Source organism: Meleagris gallopavo, chromosome 1, assembly GCF_905368555.1.
Source record: "Meleagris gallopavo chromosome 1, MGAL_WU_HG_1.1, whole genome shotgun sequence".
NCBI lineage: Eukaryota > Metazoa > Chordata > Aves > Galliformes > Phasianidae > Meleagris > Meleagris gallopavo.
In genome coordinates, this window is record NC_139404.1 from 91023984 (window position 1) to 91038794 (window position 14811).

Genomic DNA, 14811 nt, shown 5'->3' on the forward strand with positions numbered 1-14811 from the left:
TTCAAAGCATTGTGTTGGCTGTTCCAAATTCACCTTTGTGCTGTCATGCAAATTTGAAATGATTTTGGGTGAGAATTACTCTTCTGACAACGTGTGGGATGTGTGTTGTGGTGCTTCCCTCTAACAAGACAAGTAGCGTGCCTGAAGCATGGGCTTGTCAGATTTCAGACAGCTGACAATGACATAGTAAGTGTTATTCCTGTACAGTGGAGTTACCTTTTCTCTAAATGGTTGCACAGTTCCTTTTTCAGGATCTTGGAAATTGTCACAGTGCAACTTTTATAAACATTTCTGCTGCTGCCATGTTTGACTGTTTTACCATGTTGAACAAGGCAAACTCGACTGTCATGGTAATAAGCAGTTGTTTTTTTTTTGTTTTTTTTTAATATGTCTTCCCCATTCCTTCCTATACACGTTGAGATATTCTGAGTAGCAAAGGATATGAAATGACTGCATCAAAGGCCCTTGGCAAGTGGAAAGATGCATTTTTAAGATGTTATGTAATTAAAGCTCCTTCTGCGTCCAACTTCAAATGTTGGCATTTGGTATCTTAACAAGATTTTTCCTGCAGGAAATTCAAGAGACTTGGCTTCTCCTGCATCACATAGGTCCCCTTAACCTCAGTAGCATTCCCAGCTACGAGATTCGAAGGCTTCAGCTGGATCCAGTTGAGAAAAAAAAATAAATAAATTGGTAGATGTGGACTGAGCTGCCCTGTTTTGTTCTGATCTCACTTTTTCCCCTTCTCACTTCCCAAATGCAAAAGCTTTCTAGCTGCCAGCCTTGCAAATTCACCTTAGGATCTGTAAGTTCAGGCTCTGCTCTCTCCTGCTTATTTTTAATAGTAGCTGTGATTCAGCTCTGGTAGTCATGGTGCACTTGAAGGATAGTGGGGCTGCCATTTTTAGTTCCTCTCCTCCATCTTTTTTTTTTTTTTTTTTTAATTTTCAAATCCTCCTCCTCCACCTTTTGTTTGAAAGAATGAAATAGACTTTATTCATACATGCTTGGCTGCTCTTCCTCTCTAGTAGCATGGGAGGAAACAGTCTGCCGTTCAAATTATCTCATCCCAGATGGTTGCGCAGCCGGAGCGCAGAGACTTAAAAGGTAAACCCAGCAGATGGTGAACTTCTGAAACGCAAAGTAATGTGCCTGCTAAATCAAAAGTTTAAAATGTTTTAAATCTGTTTGTTTTAAAGTAGTAGACTGTTGTGAACAGGTCACCTGTGAAGTACGCTGGCAGTTTTAAGCACTGCCCAAATGAATTTGAGTTTTGTGCCTGTATTGTGGGTTAGCTAATCCACCAAAGGCTGTTACAAGCAATGTGCTAGACCAACTGGCTTAGTACTGACCTCCTAGTGGTACCCAATGGGTAATGTTTCAGAAAACAGACCAGTATGTGGAGATCTTCTTCAGTCTTGGTTGGGATTTGAGCACTGGCTGTGCTTCTGGTATGTTGCACGGGTCCTGACTTGGGGTAGATGTGAGAAACTGACCCCTCCTAAGGATGGTAAGAGGGTGCTTCACTGTATTGATTAGGTAGTAATCCTAAAGCTGTCCCAAGGTGTAAGTTTTGTGTTGCTTATGTGGTCTGTCCTCATCCTGATGAGGTGACCTCTAACTGAAAGATTTTCCTATTCTGAAGCAGTCCATGTAGTTTCCAATTATTTCTGTTAATGCTCTTTGTTGTGATAGATGAGTAACACTGAGCTTTATTGTGTTAGTTGTGTTTAAGATTAAAGCACGTTATCTGAAGTGGATTTTTTTTTTTTTTTTTTCAGACCTTAAACTCCTAACTCAAACTGCTAGCTTTATTATGTTGGATTTGTTGACAAATATAGAATCCTAGAATCATTAACATTGAAAAGACCTCTAAGATCATCCAGTCCAGCCATCAATACATCACCACCATACCTCTAAACCACGTCACTTAAAATATATTAAGTTCAATATCCCCTTGATCTTCATGTTCAGCCAGTAAGTCTTCAGTGCTTGTGGTCCTTCACTGTGGGTCCTCTCAACTTACTGCACAGCCAGGCTTTACTCTCCTGGTTACTTTTGTTGGAGGCAGAGTGTGAGGCAGAGAAGAAAAGCAATGCTGTTTTGTTTGAGATGCTAGAAATCTTGAGAGCAGCTCAAGTTCATGAAGGAACCTGAGGCTAAACTCCCTTAGTTCACTTCAGCAGCACTCCTACTAACAGCCTTGGGGTAAGAAAAGTTTTGGATTTTTTTTGTGCCCATTATTTCGGATGGATTTGTGTCCTTTCTGGTTCTTGTGGAAAGTAGGCTATTCCATATAGATGCATTGGTTCTGTATGGAACTTATGTACAGTTTCACTATTTTTATTTATTTATTCATTTTCTCAGAAATGCCTCAGTTCTTCTGCAGTTTGGCACTTGCCACCTAACTGTTTCTTGTGATCTTTGAACCCTTCCACTGTCCCATCAATCCCACTTCCAAAATCAGTATTTAAATATGCCTCCTTCCATGACAACTTTGGAGATGTTTGATGGGCTTTGGCCAATGTTCTGTCCAAGCAACTCCAAGGAGAAGGGTACCAAGGAGAAGGGGAAGGCAGAGTTTGGTGCAGAGGATGGTGCAGAAATCTATGAGAGAAGTATGAATAACCTGTTCAGAGGTTCCTTCCTAGCTGCTGCCAAGATGCTGGCTGGCTTGTTTTTCTGAAATCCTTTGCTGTTGTAATAATGTATTTCAGTACATTTCAGTATGTTTTCCTGCCTAGAGCAATTAGATTATTTTAATAGTGTGAATGCAATGCCCTTTAACAGTCCTGGGAGCACTGGAATAGCTTGTGCTGCTGAATTCTCTTGATCTTGATTGTGTTGCAGTTTCTGAGTGTTGCAAGTGCATTTGCCACTCGATTTTGTGGGGATATGCTCTTGGCTCTTGTGCATGAATTCCTGCTTTGCTTACCATCACAGCTCAAGCCTCCAACAACATTCCTTAATATCCCCCTTCTGAAACAATCCCTGTCTTGCAAATGGCTTCCAATTGTACCCCTCGTGTTTCAGTCACTACTCTCCATATGCTTCATACCATGCCTAAGAGAGAGCTTGATTAGAGCAGATCATGATGTTTTTAAGCAAGGCCATTGATTTTTATATAACGGTATTATGGTTTTAGGCTGTATAAAGAGCTCGGTGGAAAATAACAATGTTTTGTTTGCTTTTTTTGACAGCTTCTAACAGCAGTTCAGTGAGACCAGCAATGTATTTAATATTCAAATCATTCTGTTCATTGTGCACAGTGTCAACAAGTAACTGTAGTGGGGGCAGCCTAAGGAAAGAGTAGCATTAAATCATCCACCCCACTCTTCTTGGGAGAAGGTAGCCAAAAGCCTGCAGTCACCTATCTGTCAGTGGTTCACTTTTAACATTGCTGCAGTCTAAGTGAGAAAGGGTATTGCAGAACCAATGCTGCAGCAGCACTTTAGTAATTGGTCCACCTGTTTTAGCCTTTGCGTATCCCCAGGAAAGTAGTATCCAAGTTTTATTTACTGAGAGAGAAATTTTGGCAACATATTGGTCCTTGTACTGTCCTTTAGGAAAGTGTCAGCATCGCAGCTAGAAATACTTTTCTGTTGGCTGTGTTGGTAATGCTCCTTTTTTAGCAAGTGCAAAGTACGAGGGCCGCTCCAAAAATAATGCCTTCTGTTGTATTATGATATTAGAGGTGGATGCTGGTGATATGGCAGCAAAGGTTGAACCTTCCCACCAATACTCCGTTACATTTTGTTGCTACATAACAGATGGTAGCAGAGGGGCAGTCTTACAAAATCGTATCTGATGCGGAAGTGCAGATGAAACAAAGGTGTGTCATTAAATTCCTTCATGTGGAAAGAATGGCACCCACTGACATTCATCAGCACTTGCTGAACGTTTATGGAGACCAAACAGTGGATGTGAGCACAGTGAGGCGGTGGGTGGTGCGTTTCAGCAGTGGTGACAGTGACATGAAAGACAAGCCATATTCCAGACAGCCATGCATAGCTGTCACACCATGAAATGAAGAGCATCTCAATCAGCTCATCCATGTGAATCAGCAGATTATGACCAGGCAACTCTGCGCAGAGCTGAATGTCGGCTTAAATGCATTGGAAACAATGGTGCCAGTGTTGGAATATAAAAAATTTGCAGCAGGTGGGTCCCACAAATTCTCACACAGGAACAGAAAGAACACCATATGTTAGTTTGTCAGGACCTATTGAACCAATATGAGGCTGAAGGTGACAGTTTTATGGATTGCATCATTACTGGTCATGAGACATGGTGTCACCACTATGAGCTGAAGTTGAAACAGCAGTCCGTGGAATGGCAACGTGAATTCCCCATCAAAGAAAAAGTTAAAGATGCAGTCCTCAGTGGCTACGGTGATGTGCATTATCTTTTGGTACAGGAAAGGGGTGATTCTTCTGGATTTCCTGGAAGCCTGAGTAACCATCCAGTCTGACATCTATATTGTGATGCTGACTAAGCTGAAGGCTCTAACTTCCTGAGTCAGGCAAAGAAGAGGACAACCTTTCCGTTGCAACATGATGATGCCAGGTTGGGGGGCATGGAGTGCATTGCCAATCTTGGCTGGACCATCCTACCATATCTCCCATATAGTATGGATTTGGTGCCTCCTGACATCCAGCTGTTTGGGCCAATGACTGCGTGGGCAACATTTTCCTAGCCACATCATGATAGCAGCTGTGAAACAGCGGCTCACCTCCTTCTGCTGTAGATTTCTATGAGTGTGGCATGTTAGCTCTTGTTCACTGCTGGTGAAAAAGCATAGCTAATGGTGGCAACTCTTGGAAAAATAGTGTTTTGTAGCTGAGAATCTGCTCTAACAAACTGTCATTCTACACCTTGTAGATGTTGCGGTTTCCATGGAAATAAATAGGAGGCATTATTTTTGGAGTGACCTACATAGCTGCAACACTGCCCAAAGCTGAAGTCAGTAGCAGCTCCATGGACTTCTTTGTTTAAAGCGTATTTAAGCAAGGTTCACCAAGAGTGCCCTGTTCTTCTGTGGTTGTTTTGCAAGTTCACTGTAGAATTTCCATAATTACAGGATTGCAGGGCAGAGCTCAGGAGGCTTACTGTCCCTTTGGAGAGGTTTTGTGTGCACAAAAGTGTACTTGAGAAGATGGGGTAGCTAATGCTATGTGATTTGGGAGGTTCATTTATCTGCAACATGGCAAGAAAGGGAAAGGCACAGGAGCTTCTGCAGCTCTTAATTCTGTTAGCACAAAGCAGGCTGGGCTTCATCTCACAGTCCCAGCATATGATGAGCTGTTATGCTTTCATGCATTCCTACAGCTGCAGGGCAGTTCAAACAGGGCTCTTCTCTCCCTTGCTGTTTTCAGACTCTTTCTGCCTTTGTATGGTTGTCTCAGAAGTGAACTTGAGCCATTTTGTTATTCAGCTTCCTTCCTCTTGCTGCTAACAGTGAAATGTGACACTGTGCCACCCTGTGTCTGGTCAGAAAAACTTCCCTCATCTAAAATAGCTTTACAATAGGGAAAGGTGGCTGGCAAGAATACAAATAGTCAAAGATTCTGATGACATTAAACTATTTAATTTAAGACAACTGTTTACAAGTCGCTTTGCTGATTCCCCTCTGTTTGAGAGCACAGGTTACTGTATTCCTCTGGACTGACTGAGTACTGTGAAAGAACTTTTAGAAATTCTTCTAGTGGGCAGAGGCCTGCTCTGCATCCTTTCACCACTTGCTCCTGCAAAGGCAAAGAGACAAAATCACAGATCTCACGCACTGCTAACTTCGTTGTTAATCCACATGCATTCTGCAGCAGGGAAATAAACGGGTTGAAGCAAGTCCTTGTGTGAAGTTGCATCAGATCAATGGTCAGCTCAGCAGAAAAGATACCTTGGCTAGTGTGGATGTGCCTTATGAGTCTTGCTCTGTTATTTAGCTTGAGAGCATGCTCAAAACAAATCTTATTTCACAGCCTTACACAGGTGTAGAGCTAAAGCAAAAGCTCAGGATTTGTAAGGTGAGCTTCCTATGGGGTCTTACCTCTCCATGGTAAGATACACGAATGAACCACTCTTTGGACTGCCGGTGCTGATACAGTTCGAGGGTCACATCTGCAGCATAAGGGGGCCACTTGTGATCAAAGGTGCCCAGGGCCATCAGGAGAGGAATAAGGGTAACATCATGAGAAGCATACAGAATGAGCTTTCTGATAATTTAAAAAAAAAAGAAAAGAAAAGAAAAAGGAAAAAAAAAAATCATCCTAAATGGTTAGCTGTGTTTCTCCATGGATAGCCATGCTTTTTCTAGCAGACAAGCACTCATTCTCTATACCCACCCCCCTGAACATCCTTTTGAACCAGTTTTTCACACTGACAGCAAGTCAGAATTTACGATTAGAGGGAGAGATCTGCCCTGTACCTGGCCTTTTCAGCTGGAGATGAGGGATCTGCTGCTTCTGTAATGTTCTTCTGTAAGGTATAGAAAAGGAGACCAACACTCATCTGTAGAACTTCTCTATAAAAGAAGCAGAAATAAATCTACTAACTTTTTAACCTTCTAATTACTTAATTTCAAATGAACACTTGGAAACCTGCTTTTCTCTTACAAACTGATAATGTGTATTGAATACAGCTAAGAATTATTGAATGTGATTCCTACGGTTATGTTTTCTTTCAGCAGTCGTTTAGTCACCACAGAGATTCCAACGTGATTGCAGACTTGAAAGGGAGAAATGCTAACAAGCCAGTCTCACAAGATGTGGTATGCTAAAAGGAAAACTCAGAAACTCCTTGATGTTCTCTAGCCTATTTTGTTTCCCTATCTGTGATTCTGGAAGCATAGATTTTACTAGGGAAGATGACAGTAGCTGACTCTAAAAGAACAACTGAAGTGTTGGGTGCCTTTGGGAGTAAGAATAAGAAGAAAGCTACTACTTTTTTTTTTCTTTTTTAATATTGTTGTCTCTGTAGCAGAGGAGCTCTTCAGATGACTTCCATTGTGAAGAAACTGTCTAATTAATGAATACCTAAGTGGAAATGGTAGTGTGACTGTGATTGTGGCTGTACTGGGTATTATGGAACTGGGAGAAAAATCATTCAATACTTGAGATCTCTAATACAAGATAAAGAAAAGACTAAGGCCCAGTGCCCTCCCAGAGAAGGCAGCCCTATGCCACCATGTGAGAAGAGCAGATGACTGTGGCAGCTGTGACGGATTCTGGAAAGTTGCTGCTAGGTTAGCAACTCCACTACCTTTACAAATGACTGTGAAGCAAGTAATTAATTGCATGTAGCAACAGGTCTTTTGCAAGTTGTTACATGTGTAGAGCCTGGCATCACCTTTTCCTCTAGCATCAACACTTTGCAGCCCAGCTGTGCATGTGCCATCTCTGGAATAAACGTACCTGGTCGGCATTCAAATCATACTTGTGTGTCTGCAAGGACAGCCTTGCCTTATGCAGCCTCAGCACCCAGGCTTGAAGCATTTCCCATTCTCTTCTGCTTTTGCTTGTAACACAGGTTCACTGATGCCACTTTAGCAACTGAACCATTCACTGCTTACCAGTGGCTTGCTCCTGTTCCCTGGACATTAATTCCTCCATGGCTGCCAACAAAACAGGACCTAAATACACATCTTGCTTCCTCAGTATGGGCTCCTTTGTCCTAGATCATATTCCTGACTTGAGGCACTGAACTTGGTGTTGGGATGGCTGAGGCAGAGACCTGATGAAAGGACAATAACCTCCGATAGGAAAACTGAGCAAACTGGAAAGGACACTTCCTGTCTGCCACTGTAAGCTGGTACAGCTCACCCAACCTGGGTAACCTAAAACAAAGGCTAAAGGTGGAGGCACAAACAGAAGCTATCACCTTGAACCGTCTTCCAGAACGAAAAGCAGTGAGTCTATGCATCGACGCTCGATAGTCTGCTGAAAGTCTTTCAGCACAGGGCAGCTTGGCAAACCGTGCACCTGGAAGGAAAGAAGGCAACGTAAGAACAGGATTGCTCTTTTCCATGCCAATACTGAATCAACACAAATGATCACCTTCAGAAAACAGCTGTTTGTATCACAGCATTTGTACTACTGTACACACTAGAGTTTTCACATGAGGTGTTCTAGTATGTTTTTTAAACACAGAGACTTGTTCTGTGTACCAGAAGATTGGATGTCCTTGACCTTGACTACCAAGTGCAACTACCAATTACCAGTTGCTCCAGCAAAAAAGGTGTATTAAGAAGAGGCACAAACATGCCCTGCTCTCTTCAGAGACAATCTGGCTCAGGGGTTAGTATGCTGGAACCAGAATTAAGATGATCTTGTTAGGTGCTGACTATCAAAAAAAGGGACAACACTGTGCAGTGGGGTAAGCAAGGACCAACCCTCTTAGATCTACTGCATTATGCTTGAAAAAAGATACTGGATTTAAGGTAAGAACATGAACGTGGGAGATGCATCTAGAAGAAGGCCGACTCCGTTATCCTGCTTTTCAAAAAGGCCAAACTATTTCTACTGACTTCCTGAATTACATAAAGAGGTACTGGGATACCCAATGGTATCAGTGAGAGTTAGCACCTCTATTATCTTCTCCATATGCCTGGGATCAGGGAAAAAAGAAAAAAAAAAAAGACGTTTCTTAATGTGACAGTGCAACAGATCACCAGCCCACCTGCTCAGCATAAATGTTATCAAGGAGGAGAAAAAAATCCACAGACTCATCGCCATCAACACCCATCTTCTTCTTAATTGTTTTTAAGTCCTCAGAGATAGCTGGCTGTAGCTGAGCATCCTTCAGCTTCTGCCTGTCAGGGAATTGGGGAAAAAAACAAACAAGCCAAAAGCTGTTCACAGATCAGGCTTTTTATCTCTCAGTTTTTTTGTAAATCTCAGTCCAGAGGAGCTGTGTCCTATCAGTAAGGGGTAGATGCACCAGAGGAGACTGAAGGATTCCTGACGATGGGAGTCTCAGAGGCAGAGAGGACAGACACGATGTCAGCAGTTGGCATCTGCTCTCACAGACAGGGAAAGAAAAATTTAGATGAGATGTTAACATCTCCTATGAGGAGGTTCCCATAAGCAAAGGCTGTGTATCATCTGTTAAAAGATCTCATCATACTAGAAGACTACAAGCCTATTATCTCTGGGGAACAGCCTTTAACTACCTCATGGAAGAAAAAAAGTTAGAAGCTTTGAACAGATTTATGCATGGTGTGGGAAAAGAGAAATACCTAAAAAATCACTGGTAGCTTCAATTCTCCTCTCACTCCGGTAGAACCCATACGCCTCATTACACTGGTTTGAGCTATATTTTTAACTATCAGTGCTGACTATACTTGAAGCTAAGTATACTGCAGATTTTTTTCTCTTACCCTTATCTGCTGGGGGAGCAATTGGAAAGTTTGGTGCTTTTTATTGTCATTGCTTGCCTTTTTCTTTTTCTTTTTCCCCCCAGAAACATCTGTATTTTCTGTTTGAAATCAAAGGCACTAAAAGTTCTGGCACGGGTGGCCTCCGGGCTGGGTCACTACTTCTTAATGCAGCTTAAAAAAATCCACCTTGACATGGTTGCAAAATGTGTGGTTAGTGAGATGGGGGAAGGGATGGGAGGATTTACACCTTATTCTCCCTTTGCACTGCTGGTATTACTAGCTGAGTCTGAATATACTTTGGCTTTTCTGAATTGCTTCTATGGATTGTTACCTCACCACTGTCATGAACAACCTGTTGCCTGTAGTGTTGAGTTTTATACAATAAGCTTTTGCAAGTGAATTCTGAAAACCCTTAGATATCCTGGGACAAAAATAGGCTAATATACAATCCAACCAAACGGTAATATATTTGCCTTGTCTGGCTTCCACCCTATGCCCAACCTGATATAAACATTTATGGAATACTTGATTCTGCAAACATGAGTGTTCTTTTTATGTAGGATGTTTCTTATTTTAATTCAATAGTTTTTGTTAAATGTGTCAAGGTGGAGTATATTTCAGTTTCTTGAAGGTATAAATGTGGCAGGAGATTAATTTAGAAGGAGGCCCAATGTGTTTGCACATTAAAGTGTGTTAAAGGATGCAGATGACATTAATTCTGTTGCAGAATCGCAACACATTAGCTGGTAACGAGTGTTTGCTAGTTGCACACTAAATTGAATTGGTCTTTTAAACAATTGGTCTTTTTTGTTTTGTTCTGCTGCTACTGCTTAGTACATGACTGTGCTCATCTCATGTTTTATACAGTTAGCTACACATACCCAATGGGCAGCAGAAAATGGAAAGAAAACATGCTGTTTTAAATTACTGTTGCTGAAATGGAACTGCAGTGAAATCATATGGGAGGGAGGTATGGCTGGCAATTACCTGGTCAAGCACTTCAGGCGCTGGCAGTTGTAGTAATTGGGGTAGAGGATTTCTGAGCTTGCTTCATCAGTGACAATGACAACAGGTCCTATGGAATAAGAAGGAAGACTGTGTGATTGCTAGTGTATGTGTCTTTAGACTCCTTTAATCACTCCCACAGCCTTTGTGTTCAAGCCTACTCTTGTCAACTAGCAATTCCCACTGAGCTATCACTAGCAATACAATCTCCTGTGCTTGCTACTGCTCACTCAGCATTTATTTCCATAGTGCTGTCGGCTGTGTACCTTGTAATATCTCCTAGTTGCATGTTCAACTTTTTTTTTTTTTTTTTTTTTTTAGTGTTTGATGTATGTGTCAAAAATGAGTTTCTGTGTCATGAAGCGTACTGATCTCTGGCCAGGTCACTTTTGTTATTTGTTCCTGGAACTCAATACAGAGGGAGCAGAGGTGAGAACTTAAAAATCCAGAGTGTATTTCTAGGACATACAAGTAGTTGTCAACTATCAGATACAGCTGAAAGTTACTCCAGATACTGAACTTGCAAAGGATCTTGGTACTCCTACTGCTGAGAGACTCTGAGCCTCAAAGTTTTTTCAGATGTGACAGTGCATCTTGTAAACACTGGACCTGGAACTCTTTGCTCTCTTGATTCTGAAGTGCAGTTAATGCAAACCTCCTCAGTAGGTCTGAAATTGCAGCATTGATGGCAACAGATCCAAGCACCAGCAGTAAGCTACACAAAGAGAGGGAGGCAAGTGACAAATTGATAAAGAAAGTACCAAACAGGACAGACTGGGGAAAAGGACCAGGAGCAAAGAGCTTACGAAGCAACAACCAGGAGCCAGGGAGAGTCGGGATGTGAGAGGTGTGTGCATCTAGGAAGACTGATAAAAGGAAAGGTACTGGTCAGAAGTCTCCCTAACCTTCTTTTTGCTGTTGGTACAGCCCAGCCAGCAGGCATCGCGTGGATTCCAGGTTCCGGAAAATATTAGTGGAACGGATACTGGAAGAGAGAAAGCAGCATGTGAGGTAGCACTTTCTCCTTCATGTGGCTGGAGCTGCAGGTGGGGAGGACTTGCTGGAACTGAGGATTCAGCTTTCATCATGGCTTTCGAAACCTGTGCTTGGATTTCATCTCACCCTACTATACATACTTTAAAATACAGACACCTCTACTTTAAGTGCCATGTAACTTCCCTTTGAAGACAGCGGAGATGAAAAATGGGCACTTATCTGTAATTTTATCTCCCAGCATTAATGATGCAAGCAACAACTATGTGCTTCATCTCAATGAACTTTAGACTGTGCCTCAGAAACACCTGTTTCTCTTCACTCACCATAAAAGCACATAACGCCACTGCCAATGGCTAACCCTAAGTGGGTTCCGCTAGGAACTGGGATGCTTTGTGTTCTGAGGGAGGTCTCACACGAGGCTCAGAGGAAGTTTCCCTAGCACAGCGGTACTCGCAAGCAAAGGAAAGTCCAGAAAGGTACCGAGAAACTCACAAGACCTCAGCAGGCTTAAATGCTGGTGAGAGAAAGCTGGTTTCCTCCATGTAGCTCCTCCTCAGCCTTTCCCCCAGGGCAAACATCTGCTGCATCCCGACAGCGGTCAGCTGTCCGGCCAGCGCACCACCCTGCGCACAAAGAAGAGGAAGGGTCTCGCCGGAACATGCCAATAATACAGCAATCCGCAGAAGGAAGTGTAGAAGAGAGCCTCACCTTGAAAGCGGTTTTCCTGTAGCGTTCTTCATAGGGCGAGGGAGGCTGCGGGCCGCCACGGAGGTCGGTCACCGTGTAGTCCAGCTTGGTGTGAGCGGGCACCTCCAACAGACTGGGCGGCCACTCCACCTGCTTTGAAACAAACTGCTTCAGGGGAACACGAGGGCTCCCAAGGGCCCTAAGCCAACGCTGGACATCGCTGCCCGCCGCCCGGCCGCTAACGCAGCGCAGTGCCGAACCGAGCCTTCGCTCTGCTGCCGGCTGCCGGCCGCCTCCCCTCACCTAACTCCCGACTACATCACGTTTCCCCCAGCTCACAGAAGCGAACCGGCGCCTACAGCCGCCGCCCCGCGCCTCCTCACCGGCGAAGCCCCCGGGACGGGCCGCAGCGGGGTGCGGGCACCGTGCCGGAACACCACCTGCACCAGCCGCAGCTCCAGTTCCCGCCGCTCCCCGCCCGCAGGACCCTGCGCCGCCGCCCGCCGCCGCTGCGTCCACGCGGCCAGGCCGCCCAGCAAGCCCAGTCGCCAGCCCCAACCCATGGCGGCGGCACTGCCAGCACCGGACCGGCTGGGGCCGCGGAGGACGACGGGAAGCGAAGTCCCCCGCGGGCAGCGCCCAGTAGGCGGGCGCGGCAGAGGACTACGGCTCCCACCGGGCACCGCGCCGCGCCGCCGGGAAACAGCTGTGCGCCTGCGCGGCTGCGGACTACAGCTCCCAGCGGGCACCGCTGTGTGCAGACGCAGGGAGGGGCGCGTGGGGAGGTTCCCGTCCCGCCCCCGGCGATGATGCGTGCGTCTGGGGCGGGCGGTAAATGGCTGTCCGGTGTTCCGTGGTTTGAGGTGGGGTTTGCAGGCTGAATAAGAGTGGCTGAGAACGTCCATTTGGCAGGGTCAGGGTTTCCTGCTCCAAGGAGAGCCTGCTGTCACAGGTTGCCCAAGGAGGCTGTGGATGCCCCATCCCTGGAGGCATTCAAGGCCAGGCTGGATGTGGCTGTGGGCAGCCTGGTCTGGTGGTTGGCGACCCTGCACGTAGCAGGGGGGTTGAAACTAGATGATCATTGTGGTCCTTTTCAACCCAGCCCATTCTATGATTCTACTGGAAAATCGTGTATGAGCCCTGTTCAGCATAGCAGCTCAGTTCTTGCTAGATTTTAAAGGCCAGTACCCTTGAACAATCCTGCAGTAGGAATTGTATGTTACAGATGGGAACTTGCGGTAATGGTGAATTAATGTTCACCCTTATTTTGATGGGAAGATACAGGCATAGGAACCAGGTCGCCTGAGCATCACTTCTGAGGGAGCCTTTCTCAGACCTCTGTAGGAGCAGAACCCAGAGCTGGCTGAAACAGAGCTTGTGGGGCTTCTGGTTGCCAGGGTGGTGGCAGGAGAGGAGCAGTGCAGCTGCTGTGTGCAGGGAATAGTCCAGGGTAATAGGAGAGAGGATAGCAACATGCACAATGGGCAGAGACAGCAGGTGATGCGGGCAGTGAAAGGCACAGCCACCTGCACCTCTATCCTGCGCAGGCAGGGGGATTTGGTGATCTTGGTGTCTTGAAGCAGTGCTGTTCCTACAGGGCTACCTGAATTTTCCGAGTAGGGATGTTCGAAACACTCATGGCTATAGCAGAGAGGTGGAAAAGACTATTGCAGAAGCTAATCAAATAACAGATCAAGAGAAATCAAGCCTCAATCTTGCGGTGTGGGGTGGGAAGGAAATGAAGATGCTGAATGGAGAGGGAATAGGAAAATGTAGTTAAGCTATAGAGAGGGGGGGAAAGAGGGGGAGAGAGAGACATGGTGTGATATAAATGAGCAGAGGTGGAGGGAGGGAAGAGGCTGGCAGCACACTGATTTGCATTTCCATTCTAATGTTACCCTGGAAGAAAATCCCAGCTTCTGTGAAGCTGTGAAGACTGAGACTGCAGTCCCTCCTGGGGGGATTTGGCTGCTTCCGAGCAGCATTACTGTAGAGATGTATTTTAGAATATATCACGCCACAGCAGGTGTGTGCAATTAGAAGAGAGCTCTCTGAAATAGCAGGCGGCTGTCAATTTTTTTAGCAAGTGGTGTTGCCCATTTTTGCTTTGTCCAACTGTGTAGTTATTCTAAGATGGGTCTTCTTTACAGACCTGTTTTCTGAGGATCTGTTATTTTCATTCTTCTGTAGCGTTTTGCAACTAGACAAGGAGCAGGAGGCTACTCCAATGGTCATTGTGAGTAAACTGTTTCACTGAGGATAGTTAATGAGCCCTAACAAATAACCAAGTTTCAGGAACTCTTTCTCCTGCAAGCAGAGCACAGATTTTCTCCTGGCTGGAATTTAACCAATTTACAATGATTACTACCTTGGCAAAGTATTACTATTACTATTCTTATCAATCGTTTGCCTTTTCATAACATTCCACAAACATATCACGCCTCAGAGCACTCCTGCATGGTAAACTTGCATTAACATTCTCATTTTCTTGAAAAGAAAACTGATTCATAGTGAGTTTCCTAGTTTGACCAAACCACACAGTCATTATGTGCATGGTAAGTGCTAAGTTATGCCCACTCTTGTTTACTTGAGTCCTGTCATGATCAGATTTTTATTCCACAATGCTCATTGAAATTAGTGTTTAAAAAGTCCCTCCTGATAAAACTATTTAGCTTGACACGTTTGAGTGTTGTATTGTTTCTTGGACTACCTGGATGCCTTCTCCCTGAACAAATGGCTCTAGCTGTTTG

At 44.6% G+C, this 14811-nt stretch overlaps 1 protein-coding gene across 3 annotated transcripts; it reads right to left on the minus strand.

The window, feature by feature from the left end:
* Positions 1–5565: 5565 nt before the first annotated feature.
* Positions 5566–12697, minus strand: ACP6 (acid phosphatase 6, lysophosphatidic). 3 transcript variants are annotated; one of them, XM_085240573.1, is made up of 10 exons: positions 12445–12697; positions 12083–12214; positions 11867–11997; positions 11284–11363; positions 10361–10448; positions 8674–8806; positions 7876–7976; positions 6425–6520; positions 6047–6212; positions 5566–5744 (listed from the first exon to the last, which is right to left on the minus strand). In XM_085240573.1, exons 1-10 carry the CDS (start codon positions 12622–12624, stop codon positions 5604–5606), a joined length of 1248 nt encoding a protein of 415 aa, XP_085096699.1. In that variant the 5' UTR covers positions 12625–12697; the 3' UTR covers positions 5566–5603. The 3 variants fall into 3 exon arrangements, with proteins under 3 accessions (XP_085096699.1, XP_085096709.1, XP_010719848.1); XM_085240583.1 differs by having other exon boundaries at positions 12083–12211; positions 12445–12696; XM_010721546.4 differs by lacking the exons at positions 11284–11363; positions 12083–12214; positions 12445–12697 and having other exon boundaries at positions 11867–11998.
* Between the last annotated feature and the right edge of the window lie 2114 nt (positions 12698–14811).

Bases quoted from the DNA above. Each gene is read 5' to 3' on its own strand.
- ACP6 (XM_085240573.1), bottom strand. From the start codon at position 12,624: ATGGGTTGGGGCTGGCGACTGGGCTTGCTGGGCGGCCTGGCCGCGTGG. The intron at 11,364-11,866 runs GTGAGTTTCTCG...TCTCTCTTCCAG, and splicing joins TTTAAGCCTGCTGAGGTCTT to TATCCGTTCCACTAATATTT. The intron at 10,449-11,283 runs GTTAGGGAGACT...CTTATTCCATAG, and splicing joins GTACCAACAGCAAAAAGAAG to GACCTGTTGTCATTGTCACT.